The 22490-nt window shown below is 42.6% G+C and overlaps 1 protein-coding gene across 4 annotated transcripts in view; it reads right to left on the bottom strand.

Annotated features, from left to right (window-relative positions):
• Positions 1-2932: 2932 nt before the first annotated feature.
• Positions 2933-22490, bottom strand: part of PIAS1 (protein inhibitor of activated STAT 1) — a 35455-nt gene continuing 15897 nt past the window's right edge. For all 4 annotated transcript variants that reach the window (XM_072148719.1, XM_072148723.1, XM_072148722.1 and 1 more), the window contains exons 3-14: positions 11858-11942; positions 10404-10451; positions 9807-9897; positions 9408-9542; positions 9084-9189; positions 8868-8941; positions 7955-8115; positions 5897-6027; positions 5122-5302; positions 4878-5020; positions 4681-4718; positions 2933-3954 (exon numbers count right to left, since the gene is read on the bottom strand). In XM_072148719.1, coding sequence (XP_072004820.1) covers positions 3667-3954; positions 4681-4718; positions 4878-5020; positions 5122-5302; positions 5897-6027; positions 7955-8115; positions 8868-8941; positions 9084-9189; positions 9408-9542; positions 9807-9897; positions 10404-10451; positions 11858-11942 — 1481 coding nt within the window. In that variant the 3' untranslated portion in view covers positions 2933-3666. The remainder of the gene's footprint in view (positions 3955-4680; positions 4719-4877; positions 5021-5121; positions 5303-5896; positions 6028-7954; positions 8116-8867; positions 8942-9083; positions 9190-9407; positions 9543-9806; positions 9898-10403; positions 10452-11857; positions 11943-22490) is intronic.

Below are 22490 nucleotides of genomic sequence, written 5' to 3'. Positions count from 1 at the left end.
GGATGGTGGAAACCAGTGACAAAGTTCTGGTGTTCTGTACATCAGCTCCTGCCCATTCTGCCGCCTACAGGTGAGCGGCAGGACCACATCCACCCCCTCCCCCTATGATAACAAAAGCTGGGAAAAACATTAAAAAGAAAATTTAAAAAAAGAAAAAAAAAAAAATGAAAAACAGAGCACATCTCCTTGTAGATCCGCTGCACAGCGCCATTCATGACCTCCGGGATGGCTAGGAACCCCGTCACATGAGAAATCACTAATACAGACTTTACAAAGTGGAACAGAAACAAAAAGGTCTGTTTTTTTTTTGCCAGTTGCTCAACCTGCAGCATCTTCACTCTACCACTAGAGGGAGCCAGTGAGCATTATACTGATAGTCTCTCTGATCCTACGTCTCCTTCACAGTCTCTACCACCGTTGTCTCGTGACTGAAATGACAGCCGCCCTGCCACCACTCCTCCACCCATGTGATACACTCAGGTCTAGGGGTAACATTTGTAATTCTATATAACTCCTATAGGGGGCAATCTGAGACTTTTATGGCAAGTTTGCTGGACTTAGTGTATGGGGCTTCATGAGAAGTGCTAGCATGACATTCTCAATCCTTACTTTTAGGTGTGTATCCAGTGTGATCCTTGGGCCCGGCCTATCCCTCTATTCTCCTCCATGTAATACTGTTACTCTGGCATATATGCAACAGAACAAATCAAACATCCGCTACATTGTGTCATGATTCATAGATGTTCCACAGGTTATTCTGCATTAGGGACAATTCAGACATCAATTTCATCAATGAACTACGCAACACGATACTAGGACCGGACACCTCCGCCTGAACTGGCCCTTAGGTCCTATTCACACAGGTATATGAAGGCTCAATTTCATGGAATGAACCCTTTCCCTTTAACTTATATTAGTGACCCCTGCCATTCCTCAAGACTGCCTCACCATAGCGGCAGAGACTCCCATCATCATTGTCCTATATGATGATGGGAGTACAGTCCAGGATACATATTGGCTGCCAATTGTCCACATGATCATTTATTATTCTGGAGTGATTGGAAAGATTTAGGGAAGTGCAAAAAAATAAAAGACTCGGCAGTCGTGGCGGATGAGGATGTCACACGCAGATAAAAGGCTAAACTAAACCACTGCTCCCAGGGCCACCAAATCCCCAAAAGACAAACAAAGCAGAAAATGTAATCCCGTCTTAAAGGGATTCACAAATTTTGTCAAGAACCTTCCATGTTAGAAATGCATATAGTCTTCTATGCACAGATAAGCCATTAGTTGGGGGGGGGGGGGGGGGTAGAAAATAAACCATCAGCATTCTGCATTATTACAAGCATAACACAAACCCCATGAGTGACCAGAGACTTCTATCTCCTCACTCACAGATAACAGCTGACCATACCCTTTTTTAACATAAAAATAAAGTTGCATGGCCTCAGAACCTCCAGATTGGGTAACGAAACCCAAAACAAACACAGAACAGTCAGTATAACTACAACCCCCTCCGATACGCTGCACGGGCACCTTGGGAGCAGAAATGATAGATTTATAGCAAAATATATGCTAAAACTAAAAATCCTTTCTTACAAATGAGCAGTTTAGGAAGTACCCCCCTAGTCCTGCTTCTATTTGCCACCAGTACGGGGGCATTGTTTTGCAGTGGTTTTCAGGGCAGTTTTCATACCCGTAGAGGTAAAACAAGAAAAGAAAAAGCACTGGATACTGTCCCTTTTTATTGCTATATTGTAGGGATATGCAAATATGTTTTGCAAAGTCATGAAGGAGGAGAATTTGGCGAGCCGTGCTCTGCTGCAGTACATCACCACCCACCAGCACCTCTGCCGACCAGCAACCTCCCGACAAGACCCCAAAGAGGAAGGGGAGAATCCAGAAAGAAGGTTCCCTTTACAGCTACACTGATCTTACAACGGGGCATTACATCAGCTCAGGCCGAAGAAAAATAAGTGTTTAACAAGGCAAAAATGGTCTCGCCAGGATTCAAGTGACAGCCTGTATTATATAGACCAGAGGAGAACTCTCAGGATTCTTCGCTGGCTCCGTACCAGATCTGAAGTCTAGTTTTTAATGCAGTCACTACATAATTTTGAAATAATTATAGAAACTGCCCCATGGGAGTTCCTATAAGCTTTAGGCTGTCACTGCAACCAAAACCAGCCTGTCAACCAATTCCAAATGGCAACAAGCAGAATTGAGAGTTCAGCTCCGGACTATAACTCGGCCTGTAAAATGTTAATTTCGTAGATATTATAACTGGTGAACAAATGAATTGTCCGATCAATACAAACCAGGACTTGCCCCAAGCTGAAGGAAATCTGCCCACTTTACTTTAGTGGTATGCGATTAGAGAAAAAGGTCTGCTCTTCCTCTCCTTTGCAGAGGGTACAAGTCTGGTATTGCAGCCGAGTCCCATTTACCTCAAAGGGTTTCAAATGCAACATCAGACACGGCCCATTTTTGTCATTAGGAATCATAATCGGCAGACGCTCATTTGTCTGGATTCACATCGCACAACTGCAGCACCCTGTGAGCCCCGACCGTACAGGGAGATGTCATTCTATTCAGGTAATAGACATAAATCGCTGACATAACTAAAAACAGTAGAAATAAGAGTAGTCTCTGAACATAGGTGCTCCGAGTAGTGTGCGCCTGTATCCTTAGTGCCCGCCGGGAGCATAGCATACAGATGCACGCCACCATTCTTCTGGAGCAGGGACTCTCATCTCTTTCCATCCATTTAACATATAATCCAAAGCGCGTTTTATGTGAGCACCGCCTGCAATGCTGGACCTGCTAAGAGACTAATGCAACAATGGTAGCGGGACAAGCAACGTCATCAATGTTCAGGTTTAGTGATCAAATGCCAGCTGCTCATACCAAGAAATAGACTTTGATTTCCCCCCCCCCCTCCCTCTCTCTTTAGATGGATAGCTTAAAATTTAGAGAAGTGTAACTTAGAGCCTTCCGATGCCTCTGGGAACAGAAGTGCTTTGTTTTGCAGTGTTCATTTGGCAGCAAACACCAATAAGATGACTTTTCCCTCCACTCCCGAGTCCTTGCCTGGAAGAAAGGCCATGTTAAGGATTCTCATTTGTACTGCTAAAGACTTTGACAAGATCCAATAAATACAAGATACATGTGCGGGGGGAAAAAAAAGAAACTTAAACAAGTGATCACTGCAGAAATGGAGATCCAGAATTGGATGAGCGCCGGCCTCGTACACGGACAATCCAACCAATACGCCGTCTGATTTATATGGGTCGAAAATGGGTTATGTGGTGTAGCCAGATAATACAAGGATAAAGCAACACGGAGGAGGAGGGCTCCAGAACAAGAGTCAGTCTCCAGCATCCAGTTGGAAAACACAAAAAAAAAATTGGAGAAAATAGAAAAAGAAGCAAGTGCAAGGGAAAAGGTGGGTCCATAACTCAGTCTCTGTTAGGGTGGAGGGGGAATAAGTTTTCGGTTTATATACAAAAGTAAAACTGAAAATATAGTTCTGTTCTCTGTACATGTCTATTTTTTGTGTTTTGTTAAACCTTTCCTTTAAAAAAAAGAAAAAATAAAATAAAGGAATTGGGCGACAAACGGAGGGGAGTCGGGTTACATCCGCCCCCGAGTGTGCTCATCTGTGGATCAGTCCAAGGAGATAACATCTGGGATTATGCCGTAGAGAGAAGAGCTGTCTGCTGGTCCCCTGCTGGCCGCACTGTGGCTCTCGCGCAGGCTGTTCGATGAGACCAAACTGCTGTTACTGCCGCTGTTGCTTCCATTGGTTGCGGGGAGGGAGGCGCTCGCCCCGGCACTGAGCTGGTCCAAGAAGAGTTGGGAGGTGGCGTACGGGAAAAAACGTGACGAATGAAGAAGGTCAGGTTCCTCAGACGCAGCAGCTGCAGCCGCCGCCAAGAGGGAGGTGTTGTAATGCTAAAAGGGGTTGATGAAGGAAAAAAAAAAAAAGGTGTTTAGGGTCACAAAAGATCATGGGGGTATAACAACAATGGTTGACTGAGTGAACAATAAGGGTGGAGAGGATGAACAGTTAGGTAGGGGAAGTATACGAGAGAGAAAAAATGATCAGGCGATCAAAGCAATATCCTTGCCACTCTATGCTCCAGCTATGCAGGCAAATGTGCAGCCAACCCCAAACTGGCAAACTGGAGCAACACTCAGGGGATGTCCCTAGTATACACAGGACGGGACCCCCGCATCCCCAAGGGAGCTGCCCCAAGTATCCACGGACAGGTCCCCCGCAAATGGAAGAATGGGGATCCCACCATCACTAAGTGTTGAGTTGCAAGACTAGCATGCTCCCAGTCGCTCCACTCACTGACTAGTGGAGCAGTCAGAGATCGCCGAGCGCTGTGCGTGGCCATTTGGGTCATTCCCATATACAAGTATGCGTCCTGCTTCTCCACCTAGAAGTGAGAATGGAATCGCCAGTCTCCAGAATGTGCTTGTTCCTTTCCTGTAATCTTAAGAGTCTGACTGCTGGGACTCCTATCAATCAGCTAGTTATTTTAAATGCTTGGGATACCCCCCTTTAAAAAGCAGTAAAAAGAAACAGAACTGAACTTGAGGAATTGGGATTCTCAGTGGTTACATCACAGATGATTATGGCATATACTAGTGAAAAAAAGTTCAACTACTTACTTGATTATCTCCGGAAAGGAAGGGAAAGAAATCCAATCCTGTTAAGAAAAAATACATCACGGGTAAGCGGTCTATGAAACCAAGCAACACCCTGCTAACAAGAGGTTAACTCGCTGTAACCTAAGCCACAATGTATGTACGAGCATATGAGACCAGAATCTGCAAAACTCAAGGAACACGGTGTTAATAACTCCTACCTTGCAAGTCATATGGCATTGGTGTCATATGGAAAGGATGCCTGTAGTCCTGAATTAGGGGAGTATTGATATATGTAGAGTCTACAGCTGGCAGACTAGGTGTTCGAGATATAGGAGATGCCTGGTGTGGCAGGCTCATCATACTGCAAAGACAATATCAAATGTATATATATTTATCAACCAATTAATGAAGAAGGCAAAATGACTTTCTATATGACATGGAACTTTCTTATATTTTACTCACCCCTTGTTACTTAATGGTGAAGCAGGAGTAATGGAGGGGCAGCTTCTCTTAGCACATGGTTCTTCCTCCTCCTCATCTGAAGAGCTGTCTATCGTCAGGTCTATCACCTCCACCTTCTTGCTTTTATTGGAAGGCTGGCTGGGGGAGACCTGGTGCTCTACTGTACTGCTGATACATCCACCTGCAATATCACATTCTTACTAACAAAGAACATAGAGGAGCACACTGTCTTCTCACATAAACTCAAGATTCATAGACATGTGCTGGATGTTAAAGTAGTGGACACAGTGTTTGGCGTTCATCTCAAAATGAGAAGATGCATGTTCAACCTGTCACTCCATAACAAGGGTGAATTGGATCCCCATTCTCTAAATTGATGGGGTCCCCTGGTGCAGATGCAAAGTGCAATCTCTTCTGTATAAATGCCTCAGCTCCCGGCACTCCTGCTCAGCTGCTAACTTGGGATGAAATGGAAGCCATGATTACTAACACATCAGAAGGGGATTTTAGGATTGGATGTTCAATAATAAAGATCATACAGCCAGTGGCACTTCTTACAATCCCAGTGAAGAGAACTGCTGAGGCTTAGAGAGCACTTGCGTGGGCGCTAGTATTGTCCTTTATAAATCACTGTCAGGATTTCATAAACTGCCCATAAAGGAGAATATCTTATATTTTCTAGGGATACGTTTCATCATAAGCAATGGGAAATTATCATGATTTGGGTTTGGAAACATCTATAGATGACAACTAATTGTAAATTGTCGGAACTCACTATCTACTCCATTCAGCGAAGTGGTGACTTCCTGCACTTCTTTCTTTGACCGCATGGGTGACCAGGAGCCATCTTCTTTGAATTGGATCTCATCACAATCTGTGCAACATTTTAGGATTTCCATGAACAGGCTAGAGGAGAAAAAATAAAAATCTAAATTTTCATCACATATAGTATCCTGGACACTGTTGTCCAGAATTTACAGATATTCAGTTTTCCCCGCAGTCGACTTGTATTAGTCTGACATCTGTTGTTCAGAGATCCTCAAACTATTGTCTATGACTTGGTCTACTGTTTAACAGCGGGGTCACACAGCTGTGAGTACCAATCCATTGAAGGCATTGCATGTGGTGCTGCAGTGTCACGACCACTCAGAATACGGTAGGCAAAAGATGATTTTATGCCCTTAAAAGGCAAACAATCACTTGTGTATCAAAAGGCCAAAATACAGTAACTTTACATAAATATAGATGAAAAGAATAGAAGTCCTGCACAAATATATCATACAAAAATTGGATTTATTAGATTCTTATGCAAAAACCACATCACATGGCATATGGATAAAGGCTCCAATAAATGAATTCTATTTTTTCACAAGATGCTGGCAGGCAATTGTTCAGGCACATGTGGTATATTGTGCATCCAAAGAGGATAGAGTTGGAAGCATCTGATCTACCTTGTCATGTGTATAGATTTGTTTTAGCTTTCATTTTGTATAATATCAGAGGTATATACTGTATATGACAATATATCATATGATACCGGACAATCCAATATCAGGCCCTGCATTGGAGAGAAAGGTGCTTCTTTTTAACATTCACACCAGTGACCGAGGCAGGTCCTCTTACAGGCAGTCCCCGGGTTACATACAAGATAGGGTCTGTAGGTTTGTTCTTAAGTTGAGTTTGTATGTAAGTCGGAACTGTATATTTTATCATTGTAAACCCAGCCAGAACATTTTTGGTCTCTGTGACAATTGGATTTTAAAAATGTTGGGTTGTCATAAGAATCAATATTAACACTAAAGCTTCATTACAGACACATTTGATAACTGGTATAGCTGTTTATTGTAGCTTAGGACTAAAGTAAAATAAATTACCAATATCCAGAGGTCCGTTTGTAACTAGGGGTCGTATGTAAGTTGAGTGTTCTTAAGTAGGGGACTGCCTGTATTTGTACCATGAGCAAAACGGACGACAATAAAACCCAAAACCTGTATTCTCATCTAAGTGGAGTTAAAAGTTTCTGAAATATTGTAGTATATTTTATACTTAGTAATTAATACCAGAGAAATTCCAGGCTGTGCAAGTCATCCACAAAAAGTTATAACGCACCTCTCCAGAATGAAATAACTTCCCTACATTAATAGAGTGTCATGTTACGGAGCAGAATGCGGGTTACATAAGATTTGGTGTAGAGTTACTCCAAGTGCCCTGTGAAAGGTGGAGGGGTGTAGTGTTACATCTGGCCCGCTTTCAAGTACTATTAGATTTCAGATGGTGCGGTGTTCGATTACACATGCACTACATGTCAGTGATTCTGAGACTTGCGGATATGCAGGAGAGACAAGATACAACTTTCAGAAGGGACCTGAATTAGAAGAGATGTTGAATCCTTGGTATAACAACGTCCGGCTATAAGTATATAAAAAATCTTTGGTGATCAAACTAAACCGTCCGGCACTTTATGGTCACCATTTAAAATCAAGCTCCTCGTCTTATCTATGAGGGGTCCATATTCTTTCTCAGCCAAACACTGCTGCAGTAAACGCAGAAAATAACCCTCAACCAACCACTGGACTTCTCTGATAATAAGGCGACAAGCTATTATACACAAGTCACATCTTCACTCCCATTATTTGGGGAGTCACCAGCACACAAATGTATGTGTTACCAGACATGTGGTCTCTTTATGGACACAAAAACGGTGTGTGGGGTGTGTCCCTAGAAAAACCTTTTAAACGTGGTTTGCACTGAACCTACAGATAGCACATGTACAAGTTTTCATGTATGAAGCATTATCCTGTGGATCACATATGTACTGTGTGGAAACACTCACCCATCAATGATTAGATGCTCATATGGGGCCTTCTTGTCACACACAGGACACACCCATGTGGGCTTCTTTTCGTTCATCTGTATATACAACGTGGCGTCAAAACATTGCAGGTGGGAGCAGGTAAGCGATCGGCAGGGGATGGTCAAGCGCATCTTTCCCAGCTGAAATTGAAACAGAAAAAAAAAAAAATGTTAAACTGCTCCTTTTTTTTTTTTTTTTGAGGTCATGAATCACCAGTCACGTTCTTTCATGTCCTATTTGGTGTCTCCCATGTTTTTTTTATTTTTTTTTTGTAGTATGAAAATGTTAGTATTTTTAACATTTGTTGAAATGAGTTGGTAACGTGGAATTTGGCACCATGGCCATGCTCCACCTTACATTTTGGTGCTCAGGCCCTGCGCTATGTATAGCACATATAGGATGCTTACTGTGCATATGTAATTTCTAAAGATGACCTGAGCCAGCACATTAACCAGCCTCAAAATAACAGGACAGAGGTAAGTGAGGAGGGGTGACATGGTGTGCATGTATCTTGGCAGAATGGAGAACGCTGCCACAGCAGGCCCCGGACAGACAGCATTCTGCTCTGAACAGAAAGACACTCATTTTCAAGGGAGTCATTTATATACAATGTGGATATACTAAGAATGTGGGGTGTAGAGCAAAAGTATTTTGTGCTACATCTGTGGTTTTAGTAACTACATTTTACAAAGAGAAGACAAATGTAATTTGCAAAATAAATATAAATTTTATTCAAGTTCAACTTGAATAAAATTTATATTTATTTTGCAAATTACATCTGTCTTCTCTTTGTAAAATGTTATATACAATGTGGAACACATCTACACAACATACTGTAAAAGGGTAAATCAGTAAATAAATATAAAATCTATTGACCTGTATGAAACCTTACCGGACAGAGTAGCGAAACCCGTAAACTTGTTGTTGCAATTTCACTGTCTGGATCAGCCGTGAGTTTCTCTTTGACTAGAAAGAAAGAGAATGATAACGGATGATGGAAATGCCGATGGTTTGCACATGGATCTGATCTGTATGATCAGCACCTTCTACATCTCAGCAAGTAGATGGTGAGGAGACCATCCTATAATCGCATGTATAAAGAACTTACTGAGTGCTCTGGAATGGTCTGGATTGCGGATCCCTTTCGCTCGCAGTCTTTGTAATAAGATGGCTGAAGACAACTGCTTGACCAGGTATACAGCCAGTGAAAAATTCTGCAAAACAGATCAAGTGATAGGATTTCTTAAACCAAAGCTTTACAATATGCGGAGTTATGCAAGTCACACTCATTTTATAATTGTTCTATTTCACCAAGTAGCTACAGATATCAAATTTATTAAAATGGTTGTTAAACAAGCGTCAACTGATGCAGATGGAAGTCATTCACAAAGAAAAAAAAAAAAAAGAAAACATTTTTAACTGCAAAACGTACCCGTCCAATTTCAGCTGTCCATGAGACCACAATGGTGTTAGGAACGGTTGTAGACAGACGCACAAGTGAGGTAATGTTGATTGGTCGGCTTGGTCGCTTTGGTTCTACCCCATTTTTGGTTGGCGGAAGATAACCCTGTGAGGGGAGTTGAAATAAAGAATTATATTTTTAAAAGTGAACTGAAGACTTTACACAGCACAGGCTTAATAAAACAGCTGCAATCCAATGGAAACCACACCAGCCTAGGCCTTCTTTTTAGAATAGAAACTACGCTCCACTGAAGCAGATGAAAGGGAGCTGCAATACCATATTCAGCCTGGGAACACGGGTGGTGCTGTATTCCTACAGTGTAGTGGTTTACCGTCTATTCACACAAACATAAGCATTAACTCCACTTACTGGCAGATTACAGGGTTTGCCATTGACTTTTACACACAGGTTTGGTGGGAAATGGTCTTCTTGAGGACAGCTAGTCTCTGATAGACAGAACCTGTAAGGAGAAGGATACAAGAGTAGTGGTGGACAGTGGATGGCTCTGTTCACATCACGGCAAAGATTATTTGGGTTTTTGTTCTCTATCTGAAACGCTATAAACATATTGAAGCTTTAATTATCATTATCTTATTTAGATTATATTATTGATATATTTATATATTATTATAATTATTGTTAATGATTATCATCAACAACAATGATAATAATAGTAAGGCTTTCCAGTTATACAAGTGCACGTACTAAAAAAAAAAAAAAAAAAAACCACCTGATGTGATGAACACAGCCTGAGGCTACAAATCCACAAAGATGTTTGGTCTGTAAACCCCAGTGTGGTGGAGACCAAGAGTCCACTACTGCCCCAAGGATCATCACCAAATTATGAATGTTCCGAGTACATTGTTGGGATCCAGATCCTTGTATGGAAACCACAAGGTCCAAGCTTCATGAACAAAATACATTTCAATGTTTTAAGCTTTAGACAAGACGTAATCGACCATTTACCTGAGCTGCACTTGAACTGTGAAGTCACATTTTGTTCCAGAGATGTCCCTGCAAGTAGAAAACAGTACAGTGAGAACTTTCCTAAATATACAAAACTGGGGGAGGGATGAAGGGGAGTCCAGGACTCATCTCTATCATCACTGGATCAAGCACCATCGTAGCAGAGGACTGTACACTTGGACATACAAGTCCCCCCCATAGGCCGGTAATGGGCGCATGAAGCGGTACGGTGCAGCACACGTACAGCACCGCACCCAGGGAAAAGATAGGACATATCCCATTTTTCCCCTGTGTTACGGCGCCGTGTATCTCTATGGAGAGGGGAGGGGTCACCCCTTCTCTCCATTGCGGCGCCATATGCCCGCCAAGCTATAGCCCACCATCTTACATCGATAAGATCTATATCCCAGGCAACTGGAGTGGCCATCTGCTGAATAGCTAACCACTTAGCGACCAGATACTTTGACAATTTTACAGACGTGGTAGTTGAAAGAACCTAAAACGGTTTGTGAGTGTGTGACAAATAGAGCTTTTTATTCTGATAAATAGGGAATTTATTAAAAAAAATAATAATAATAAAAATAATAATAATAATCTTACAATGCCTAATACATCCTTGAAAATGTGATAAGAGGCCGCTTGGGGAACACTTAGACCGATGCAGGCTTGGCGGAGTGTACCAGGCACAGTGCCACACACATTACAGTGGTGGTGTGGTGCAGTGCTGCTTCCTGTAGGTCCTAGCCATAACACATATACACATGTAGTAAAAGGCTCTATAGCCTGTGGCTGGTAATGAAGAGGCCCTGGTGCTCACTGGGGAACTGTGGGCCCTTAACTTGCTTATCATAGTGTAATGAGAGTCAGGACCCTAGTAGTTGAATACTAATAAGTTCATCCATAAATGATTTGGTAACATAACACTCATCTTGTCTTTTACATCCCATTATAGTCTTTCTATCCAGTTCCTGAGAGGCACTTGAGTGTCCCTTGAAGTGAGTGCACTGGAGGTGCAAGGTTTGTGACAGGAAGCCATTAGGGCCATTGTATACAGACAAAAGATCACATCAAAGAGAAGTTATGAGAGCTCAGCGTCTCGCAGCCTTTCTGCCGATGGCTTATAGGCCGTGCAGTATAGATGTTGGCACAACTTTTATTTGGAAAGTTTTCTTCTCTTTTATACAGAAGGTGGGCCACCAAATAGTTAACCATCTGGGGGTGGATATGGCGCCCGTGCAGGCAGCCTGGTATCACTCACTCCAAACTGTGCCAATACAAGACTGAATTCCCCACCAGCCACAGATGTAACTCTAGCCCCCATCACGCACAATGATTTCAATAGGCCCGAGCACAGTTGCCAAGTGAGAGGCGTGAGGAGGGGGGGAGGGGAGACGTGGCTGCAAGAGAATAGGGGAGGGGGGGTAACAGAAAGGAGGGGGGTGGGGGCGACTTACATGGAGCTGCTGATTTGCTGGACTTGTTGTGGTGTTAATGCAAATGCGAAGCATGTTTCTTGAAATCTCTGGCTGTTATCAGAGGCTGCGGAGACACAAGAACAGGACGATTTTATTACATTACATTCCAATATAATCTGACTCTCATACCTCTCCCCCCCCTCGGAGAGTCAAAATATTATCACAAAAAGTGTACAGAAGATAGTGGGGGCGGCCGTTCATTACCGCAACGGTTACCTCTTAAAGGGGACATGCGGGTCCTGATCTAGCAGCTCACTTTATAGGAATTTCAACAATGCAACGTTTTCTGGATCATACACATGCAATAACCCTTTATGTGCCGCTCTGGAAAGACACTTTCAGGCTACGGAGAGACATGAAGGTTTCTAAGGATATTCTGCTTAGTTGAGTTAGGCAAGGCATCACTAACACACATTAGGTGACCAGCAAAACTTAAAACACTAAAATGTAAGCAGAGATTTTTGGGACAGATGCTCCCATAAGATCATGGTCATTAATCAGCAATGAGTATAAATACATGGCATAGCACACATAACCAGGTGGCACAACTAACCACACAACCCATCCCTGCACATCAGGTAGTGGCCGCCCTCATTGATTTCTCTATTATTTCCCTCTAGATAACACAGACTTTGTTTCCGTGGTGGGAGAATAGTGTGCAGCACTTTAAGAAGCTGTACATGGCTTCATCCACACCCGCTAACAGGTTGTATTGCAGGGGAACTTCTCATGTGCTCCCAGGCTGTTACAATGAGGATAACATGTCTCTCCCTCCTCCCTCTGCCTGTGTAATCTAGCAGCAGGAGGAAGTGCAGGAAGGAGGGAGACCTGCTCCGCTCATTGTAGCAGCATGTGAAGATACACTACTACGGAGTCTTTGGAAATGCCCATCTGAGCCAGTCAGGATCATTAGCATAATTATAAAAGTAGATTTTAGAAGTGAGGAGGCCATGCATAACAAATATAAGAAGATACCACAGTCATGGTGCCTGGATCTATGGGTAACTGCCCCTGGTTTATCAGCTTGATTTTGATGGTAGATTTCCTTTAATATTAACTTATAGGCGTTTTCTAGGCTTGGAAGTGTGTGGGCTGTGGGGAGGAGGAGTGATGCAACATCCCCAGGCCATAATTATCAGAGTAATGGGGGTAACACAGTAGCTTTGGGCACTACACAGGAGAGAGGACGGAGGCTCTTTCACTTGTATAGAATAAGCTGCAGTACCTAAGCATGGCCATTATACAGCTGAAGGAGGCTTTTTTTTTGTGCCATCACTTTTACGGCTTCTGGCCATTTAGAACAGCCAATCGGGGCATGTCCTGGGTGCCACTAGTCCTGTACCCTGGGTCCTTCTCTGCATAGGCTACCCATGAAAACCCCCAAATAGGTAGAGAAGGGAATGGGGGGGGGGGGGGTACTGGTTACTACTAAGGGAGTGCTGCTACATTTAAATACTGCTTAAAACGGGTATCATGTTTTAGTGGTGAACTGGTTTATACAAGTTACCGTAGAGGGATGTAACCACTAGGGACCCCCTTTCATCACTTGATGTGTAGAGTCAATGAAGAAACTTTAAGCTGCTATAATTCTGCTGGGGACATGGGATCAGTGTGTAGGACCTGCGCTGCTGTGGTCACAAGTTGTACCTTCTCCAGGACGGACGTGACTTTCTTCTGAGTAATACAGATTCCACCCAGATATCACAATCATAGTGACAAGGTAATTACCACTTATGGCGATGTCAGAATAAGGCAAGTGAAGGCTGTGAACCCTAGTAAGGATAAGGAGGTGCCATTATCTTTGTGTCATGCTGAATAGGTCTAGAACTTGTATAGCAGCAACAAAGGGAGAGGTTTAAAAACCAGAGAGATGAGGTGTATAGAAAAACCCCAATACTGCAGAATGATCATGCGCTCTACTCCTAGGTATTACACAGGAATCTGAGCCTCGGGCATCCTGCCGAAGATGGGCACCAGCCAAAAATTTGTCATTTCCATGGTGACCAACCAAATGCCATTTGCTCAGTTTTGGCCCTCAGTCTTTGTATAATCACTTATTCACTTTTGCTGGATTTACCCATATTTTATGTTTAATTTATAGCTATGCTGCATGTGACACCCGGAGCAGCAAGTAATAGTAATATCCAAAGAGAGGGCCAACACTGTGCAAATGGCATTTGGTTAGTCCATTTAATTTACGGAATTAAAAATAAAATTCATAACATATTTAAATAAAAAGTACTAAATTCTGTAACCCTTATGGTTGATATCAGCCTTAATAATTGCTAGAACCCTACTAATGCTGTAGGCGTCAATAAAAGAAAATCCTCACCGCTCCCGGGTCCTCTCCTGCCACTCTGCTCTGTGTCCTGACTCTGGCTGTATGCACCAGGGTAGTGGCAAGTACAGGCGGTCCCCGGGTTACATACAAGATAGGTTCTGTAGGTTTGTTCTTAAGTTGGGTTTGTATGCAAGTCGGAACCGTATACTTTATTATTGTAACCCCAGTCAAAATGTTTTTGGTCTCTGTGACAATTGGATTTTAAAAATGTTGGGTTGTCATAAGAACCAGGATTAATAAAAAGCTTAATTACAGACACCTTTGATAACTGTTATAGCTGATTATTGTAGCCTAGGGCTAAAGTACAGAAAATTACCAAAATCCAGAGGTCCGTTTGTAACTAGGGGTCGTATGTAAGGTGTTCTTAAGTAGGGGACCGCATGTACTTGTCAGCTCTACTGTACTGCTCCCAGGTCCTTTCCTGCCACTTCGTTCTTCACTAAATCCTAAAGATCATGACTAGAACTGATCGAAAAGAACATTTCACAATTTTCCTAAATTCCAATGCATATTCAGCACATACTGCATCGGTACAGTCTGTAACAATTAATTATATCTTCTTGGAATTGGTCCATTTTATCACGACTCCTCCAAAATGGTCCCAGACTCCACGGCCCCGTCTGTCACAATGTACACGATGAATGAGGTTTAGTATTATTAATCTGCCCAACTGGTCATAAGATAGGGCCCTGAGAAGTTTATATACAAATTAAAGAGAACCTGTCATGCAAATTAACCCACCCAAAATAAAGGCTTCATTAAAAACTATGATAAAAAGAATTTGCAGCCATGGAAAGGAACCATTCAGGGTGCTGTTTATTGGACCATTTTTGGTGCATTTTTAAACTTGTTTACCAGTTTGAAAACTGTATTAACATTTTCACAAGTTCCACAAATGAAGAAAAACGGATTCAAACCAGCCAAACGCATGTTAAACATGCAAAAGACGCACCAGGAATGCACCATGTAACAGCACCCTAAAGGTGCTATCACAGTTAGTTCGTGGACTGATAACGCGTACGCCTCGGAGGTTACGCGTGCGCCTCGTTGCTTTGAACCCGTTTCGCTTCATTTCTAGGCAGCTGTGAAAACGCGTCAAACGCATGGTAAACATATGGAAACGCATGCATTTTCAGTCTGTTTATAAATTGACCAAGAAAGTTGCTATTGCTATTGTTAAGCGGCTCAAGGACCTGTAATGATGTCACCCTGATGCTGAGAAGAGGCATGGGACATGGGGAGGAGTAGATGGGAAGCCTTCTCCGATGCCAGGGAATATAACAAAGTTGATTTATGTGGATGTAAGGGAAACTATTTTAAAAAAAAAAAGTGTCAGTTAATAGGGCTCTAAAGGAACCAGTCACTAGCTTTATATGTGACTAGTCAAGTACCATCTAGTACTCTCCATAACCTTTAATTTATGTGGGCTGAGCATCAAGGAGGTAAAAAGGGCCTGAGGTAGGGTATGAAATGGCCTTTTTAGAATTCCCTCTTCCATCAAGGGGAGAGGATTTCAAGGGGTTGCCCACTTTCAGAAAAGAATTGATATGGTTTGTGTAAGGAAAAGTTATACAATTCCCCAATATACTATACAGTTCTCTAGAGCTCTGCTTGCTGTCCTTCTATAGAAAGCTTCCATGTTTACTTCCAGTGGATAGAAATCTGTCCATGGTCACACTCGTTATATCACGCAGCTCTGATTACTCTGTTATACTAACTAGCCGTGCACCTGTGTGACCATTGACAGATTTCTATCCACTGGAAGTAAACATGGAAGCTTTCTATAGAAGGACAGCAAGCAGAGCTCTAGAGAACTGTATAGTATATTGGGAAATTGTATAACTTTTCCTTACACAAACCATATCACTTCTTTTCTGAAAGTGGACAACCCCTTTAAGTTTAGAGACTGCAGGGGGGGGGGGGTCATTCAGATGACACTATATTCGGTTTTATAGTAAAAAAAGAACAAGGTTACTGGTGTCATTTTAAAAATAAGAATCTCATCTTTTAGATCACATCAGGCTTGTGGTTCTGTGATCTACGGAAACGTATATACAGAAAAAATGCAGACATACATCTAAACAACAAAAGGGGAGAAAAAAAAACATGCGCAATAGTGCTCGCTGGTTATATGAAAGACGAGCTTTTTATCATGATATCAAAAGCATATTTCTAGATACAACAGAACAAAAGATGGAGCATGTGCACATACCGAACAGCAAGGTATCTGGTATACAATGCAATATATAGGTCTTATATTTGGCAGTTTCCCCCCTGTAGCAGCATTTGCAGTGGCTGCTGTGTGCTCTATGGGGCACATGATTGACAAGGAATATCACAAAAATGGTCATTACAGAAACAACTGACCGGAGGAGAATAAAAACACTTGGAGACAAAACTTAAGTATGAATAAGTTACAAATGATTAAACAAACAAGAAAATGTATTAGAAAACAAAAAAAATACACTTTGTATTTCATTCTACGTGCTCTTCGGCCCCCTACATATCTGATCATTTCTCCCCTCTCCACACAGCTGAATACTGAGTGGAGAGAAATTGCAGAGAGAAAGTCACATTTGGAAAGAGAAGAAAATAGACCCATTCCTAAGATAGTTTCGGATGTTCCCCTTTAAGCTATATTCACACGAACGTATGGGGGACGTATATACGGCCGACGTATATACGGCCGATATACGTCCCCCATACACTTCTATGGGCGCACGGCACCCTACGGGAGCGGTATACATCATTAGCATATTCAAGCTGTCCAGCTTATTCAATAGTGGGAGGTACAGCCACACCCCCAGTGCTTGACTGACAGCCTGTATAATGATGTGATGTATAATGGTGTAATGGCTCCTCCATGTGCTTCCTGGCGCTGGTGCCCCCTGCAGCCTGTGTGTGTATGAGATACTCCTATACACATGACTGACTGCCTGCCTGTATAATGATCTGAGGTATAATGGTGTAATGGCTCCTCCATGTCCTTCCTGGTGCTGACGGCCATGCCCCCTGCAGCCTGTGTGTGTGTATAGGAGAGATACAACAGCTCCAGGCAGCCATGTTATAGTAGAACATGTCAGGTACTTGTGTAGCTCATGTCTGTGTCTCACAGATCTGTATTAGGAGGATGCAGCATGTCAGCAGATAAAGCACAGACACTAGCAATGCTTTACTATACATTACACACAGACATGAGCAGGGGGGAGGAGAGGGGGGGTAACGGGTGACATCACTGCCTCTGACCATGTGACCAGCCTCATTTACATAATAAAGAATAGATGATTTTATAATGATTAATGTATGAATTGACTAGATAAAGGCTGGGATGGATCATGGGTGCTGCTCCAACAGGTAGTAGTGACAGAAATAGTGACAGAGACCTGATGACAGGCGTCCTTTAAAAGGCTCAAAACAGTACAATACAGGCAGTCATGCTGTAATGAGAACAAGGATTATTCATAAAGCTTCATTACAGACGCCTTACAGCTAGTCATTGCAGTCTGGGACTATAGTAAAGCATCCAGAGAGCTTCACCAGAGTTCACAGTGGGGAGAGGGGTCCGTCTTAAGGGGTCGTCTGTAAGTCAGGTGTCCTTAAGTAGGGGACCGCCTGTACCAGGGTTATGTAATCTTTAGTACCGAGTATTCTGAGAAGCCCCTGGCTTTGACTTTCTGGGCCAATGACACACAGTGGGGTAATTTTTGCATAAAAAAAGACCTCATGTATTTTGCAATAATCTCCCTGCCCAACATATTTACAGGAATTAACAGCAAAACATTTTGCTAATCAGTAAAATCGTCTCAGTTTTATACCATGAGGAAGAAAAGTAATAAAAGTAATATCCAATACAAAGGTAATTCCAGTAAGCAAGCGCATGCGGATCTAATAACTCCATACAAGGCAGTAGAATTGGCTTAACACTACTCATACCAATTGTAAAGTTCTCTTTCTCAATTATATTTTATGGTAAAACACTTTACAATACATTCCCCAGTAACAGAGCCACCCCAGGTATAGTGGAAAAGTAGGGAGAGTTGGGGGGGGGGGGGGGGGGTGGGGGGGGATGTTAAATTTAGTTCCCAAAGCCCTTTTCCGCCCTTTGAAGCAAAATATATCTTAATTAAAATATTACCCAACCCAATGTATGCACCCTATAAATCGTCGTTGTAAACCGGTTACCCCAAAACAGACATGTGATGTATCAAAATTTGCAGCAAGTAGGGTAAACACTATATTACAGCCAGGAAAAAAAACAAACATTTTTTAGATCATCTATTTAGCTCATATATAAATGTCTCTCCAAAATAAAACAATGTTCATAAAAAAAAAAACTCCCCCCCCCCCCCCCCCAAAAAAAAAAAAAAAGCCCAAACAGTAAGTAAGATACTTGAAAAGATCATATACAAAAAAAAAGGGAAGAAAAGAAACAACTTTTTTTTTTGCCTGGTCCAGAAGACACAAATCACCGTGGGCCTGAATCGGTTAAACCTGAATGTGCTTATACTGAGAGGGAGGGGGGGGGGGGCTCTTAAACTTTCATTTTGTGACTATGTGATAAGTGACCACCAAGAGACACTTCTGCCCAACAGAAACCCATCAATCCCCGGACTGAGCTATAAATACCAGGACTTGGAGATAAAGTTTATACATCATATATCCTCCTCCCAGGACCCTCCCGAGGTCACTCACTGATTGATCAGAAACGTCCCGGATGGGGGATCCCACTACCAGGATTTACATCGGTCACAAAGAACTTCCCTAAGAAGAAGAGTAACCAAGATTCCCCCCCCCCCCTCCCCCCCCGATACCGTTATAAACACAGGAACCATTACAGGATATACTGTAGGCTCCGTACATGAAATATTCATGTTCATTAATGCTGCCAACTAAAAAGGGAGAGCACTGGAGAGAACTACGAGAGGTTTTTACTGCTAAAACAACAGTCCTGCAAAGTCCTATACATTTCACACAGTAATAAAAAACACCACATACACACAACAGATAAAGTGAAGGAGGACTTTCATCAGGATAGCCATGCACAGGATACTAGAGAGCTGACCGCTTCTCCCCCCCCCCGCCCCCCCCCCCCCCCCAGGCCCCATATCTTTGCACAGTCGGCCACCATGTATGGACAGCTTACCCATTATAAAATGTATACTACAGACACTTCCCAAATTAAATATTGTTTGCATAATGAAAAATAATTATGCAATTTTCCAATATACTTTCAGTATCAATTCTTCTGTGTCTTCTAGATCTCGGCTTCCTGTCATTCTAAAGGAAGCTTCACCCTTTATCCCCTGTCCCTGGTCATGTGATGTCACACAGGTGCACGCCTCGTTAGATCACACAGCTCTGATTTCTGAAAAGAGCTGCGCACCTATGTGACATCACATGACCAAAGACTGGTTTCTAGCCGATGGCAGTAAAAAGTGACAGCAAGCAGAGATCTAGAAAAAAAAGATACATATTGGAAAATTGTATGACTTGATTGCAGACATGAAATCATTTCCTGAAAGTGAACAACCCCTTTAAGGATGCCGACTAAACAATTCCGAAACAAGCAACCTACTTTACCTACAGTTTTGTTAGACTTTACTGCACTTGTCCATTAAGTGCAGTCAGTAAAGTCAGCTAACTTGGAAATTTTTTTTTTTTTGGTTTTTCATGAAGAATTTTTGATGGGAAAAATAATAAAAGGTGTAACACACGCTTTAGGGATTTCCCCGACCAAACTAGGAATGTTGGTTCAGTCCACAGATACAAGGTTTAATACGGGTAATCCTTATTTTGGACTAGACTCGCTCATGGGCAACCAGACCAAATTACCAAACATTTCTTCCAAGATGAGTGCCCCACACATCCATGGGTTACAGCTCAGTTCCCTTCAGTAGAATGAAGCTTAGATGGATATAGCACAAATTCTGGTAGAAGCGTTTTATGCAGATGTTGGAGATGTATGAATCAGGGGGACTATAAGATGCGGTGTAATATATGGCTGCTATAAATAACAGGTTATATATACATATGTATAACTCTGCATCAGTATAGAGGGTTTTTTTTCATAGAAACATCCCCTCCCAGATGCAGAGAGCAGTGAAGTAAGTGATCAATCCTGGTTATTCAGCAGACGTCCAGCCCATGGCGAGTAATAAGGATCAGCAGAGCCGCGCGCACACAGGACCACAGAGGATCTTACGGGGTCAGAGCGTGCCGATTGGTGTAAGCTGTTGTCTTGGATACAGAGCGCTCCTCCTCCCCCACACGCAGCGGTAGCCCTGGATATCCTCAGCTGTCATGTTATCATCAGTGCAGGAATGTTCTGTCCTCACCACAGTCACAGATCTGTAACCTGCCATCCCCAATGCTGTGATAGCGAGCCCACAAGTTATACAGACAATGGGATGCACTCGCTGCAGAGCCCCTGCTCGTGCCTTAGGCAGCTTTTTATATTTAGCCTCAATTTAGTGCAAGTATTAATATAAAGAATACGCAGGTATGTGAAATGTAGGCCAACTTTTTTAATTATTTTACAAGTTGGAAACTTGGGCTAAATCCATAACTACATTCAGAAAGGTTCCACTTTCTGCTGTTAAAAATAATGGGAGAAAACAGCACAGCCCCATCATTTCATCTTTTTATCGGGCAATCAATAACAGGAGCGTCTTCCATACATTGTCATTAATAGGGAACATCAAAACTGAGCCTACCCTGCTCCCAAAGCCAAAGGGGTCAGTGGTCACAGGACAGAGCATTGATTATTGGCATCAGATCTTCATGGGGCATCACATCCCCACTAATAACATTAAAGGACACCTGTCATCAGGTCTGTGTCACTAGTCTTGTCACCTCCACCTGTTGGAGCAGCTCACATGGATCCCATCCCAGCCTTTATCTAGTTATTTCATACATTATTCATTGTAAAATCATCTATTTTTAATCATGTAAATGAGGCTGGTCACATGGTCAGAGGCAGTGATGTCACCCCTGTTACCCCTCCCCTCTCCTCCCCCTGCTCATGTCTGTGTGTAATGTATAGTAAAGCATTGCTAGTGTGTGTGCTGCATCTGCTGACATGCTGCATCCTCCTAATATACAGGTGAGAGACACAGACATCAGCTACACATGAATCTGACATGTTCTGCTGTAACATGGCTGCCTGGAGCTGCTGTATCTCTCCTATACACACACACACACACACACACACACAGGCTGCAGGGGGCGCCAGCACCAGGAAGCACATCATTATACAGCCTCACATCATTATACAGGCTGTCAGTCCTGCACTGGGGGTGTGGCTGTGCCTCCCACTCATGAATAGAGTGGACAGCTTGAATATGCTAATGCTTCATTGGACATTTCACAGCTCATTTGCATACAGCTTTAGGACCTCATTGCTTAGGTTTACAGGCATGTAGAGGGACAATGAAGGGATAGAGGCAATGCTCTCTAATGGCAGTTTATGAAAATATATTTAGTTTAGGGGGGTTATTTTGCATGACGGGTTCTCTTTAAGAGATGATCATCATTGCATAGTTACATTACTCCCCTAAAACTAACGGTGTACACTCCAGTATAAGCAGAGACCCCTAATTCTAACACACACAAAAAAAAAATATGGAAAAACCAATTGACCTGCCTATAAGTCGAGGGTGGGAAATGCATTGGTCACAGTCCCTGTAGTGAACAGCCCGTCACCCCCTCCCCCAGAGTACACTGTTTTTTCTTGACTCTAGTATAAGCCGAGTTAGGGGTATTTCAGCACATATACTCGAGTATATACAGTAATTAAATTTTGCACTTTGAGTTTCTGAAGAGTTCGGAGTTCAATTAATTGCCAATGTCCATTAATGTTTCCTGGGGAATAACAGCAGAAGGAAGAGTAGTAAGTGTAGGGAACCAAAACAACCATCTGTCCTACATTTTTAAAAAGGGGAATAACAGCTGCGATCTTTCCAAGAAAATGTCCTTACTAAACAGACGTGTCAAGAGAAACCGAGGTGGAGATGCTGTGACACACACAAGTTGTTCTTGCAAATGACAGCAGCCATGCATCTCCAATCATGTACATCCCCAGGTTATCCAAGCTCAAGGTCATATCAAGGATCTTCCGAATGGTAAATCTGCCTAGCATAACTAATAACTTTCCTTACTACAGACACTTTCCCCATTTTTGGACCTCCCAAAACCAAGTATAAGATCACCACAGGATCCCATTATAATCCAAGCTGGATTCAGTAAAAGCACAATAGTCTGTAGGGCCCAAGT

This window comes from Engystomops pustulosus, chromosome 4 (assembly GCF_040894005.1).
Source record: "Engystomops pustulosus chromosome 4, aEngPut4.maternal, whole genome shotgun sequence".
Classification (NCBI taxonomy): Eukaryota; Metazoa; Chordata; class Amphibia; order Anura; family Leptodactylidae; genus Engystomops; species Engystomops pustulosus.
Note: the sequence above shows the minus strand (reverse complement) of the source record. Positions and strands in the feature narration are given on the sequence as shown.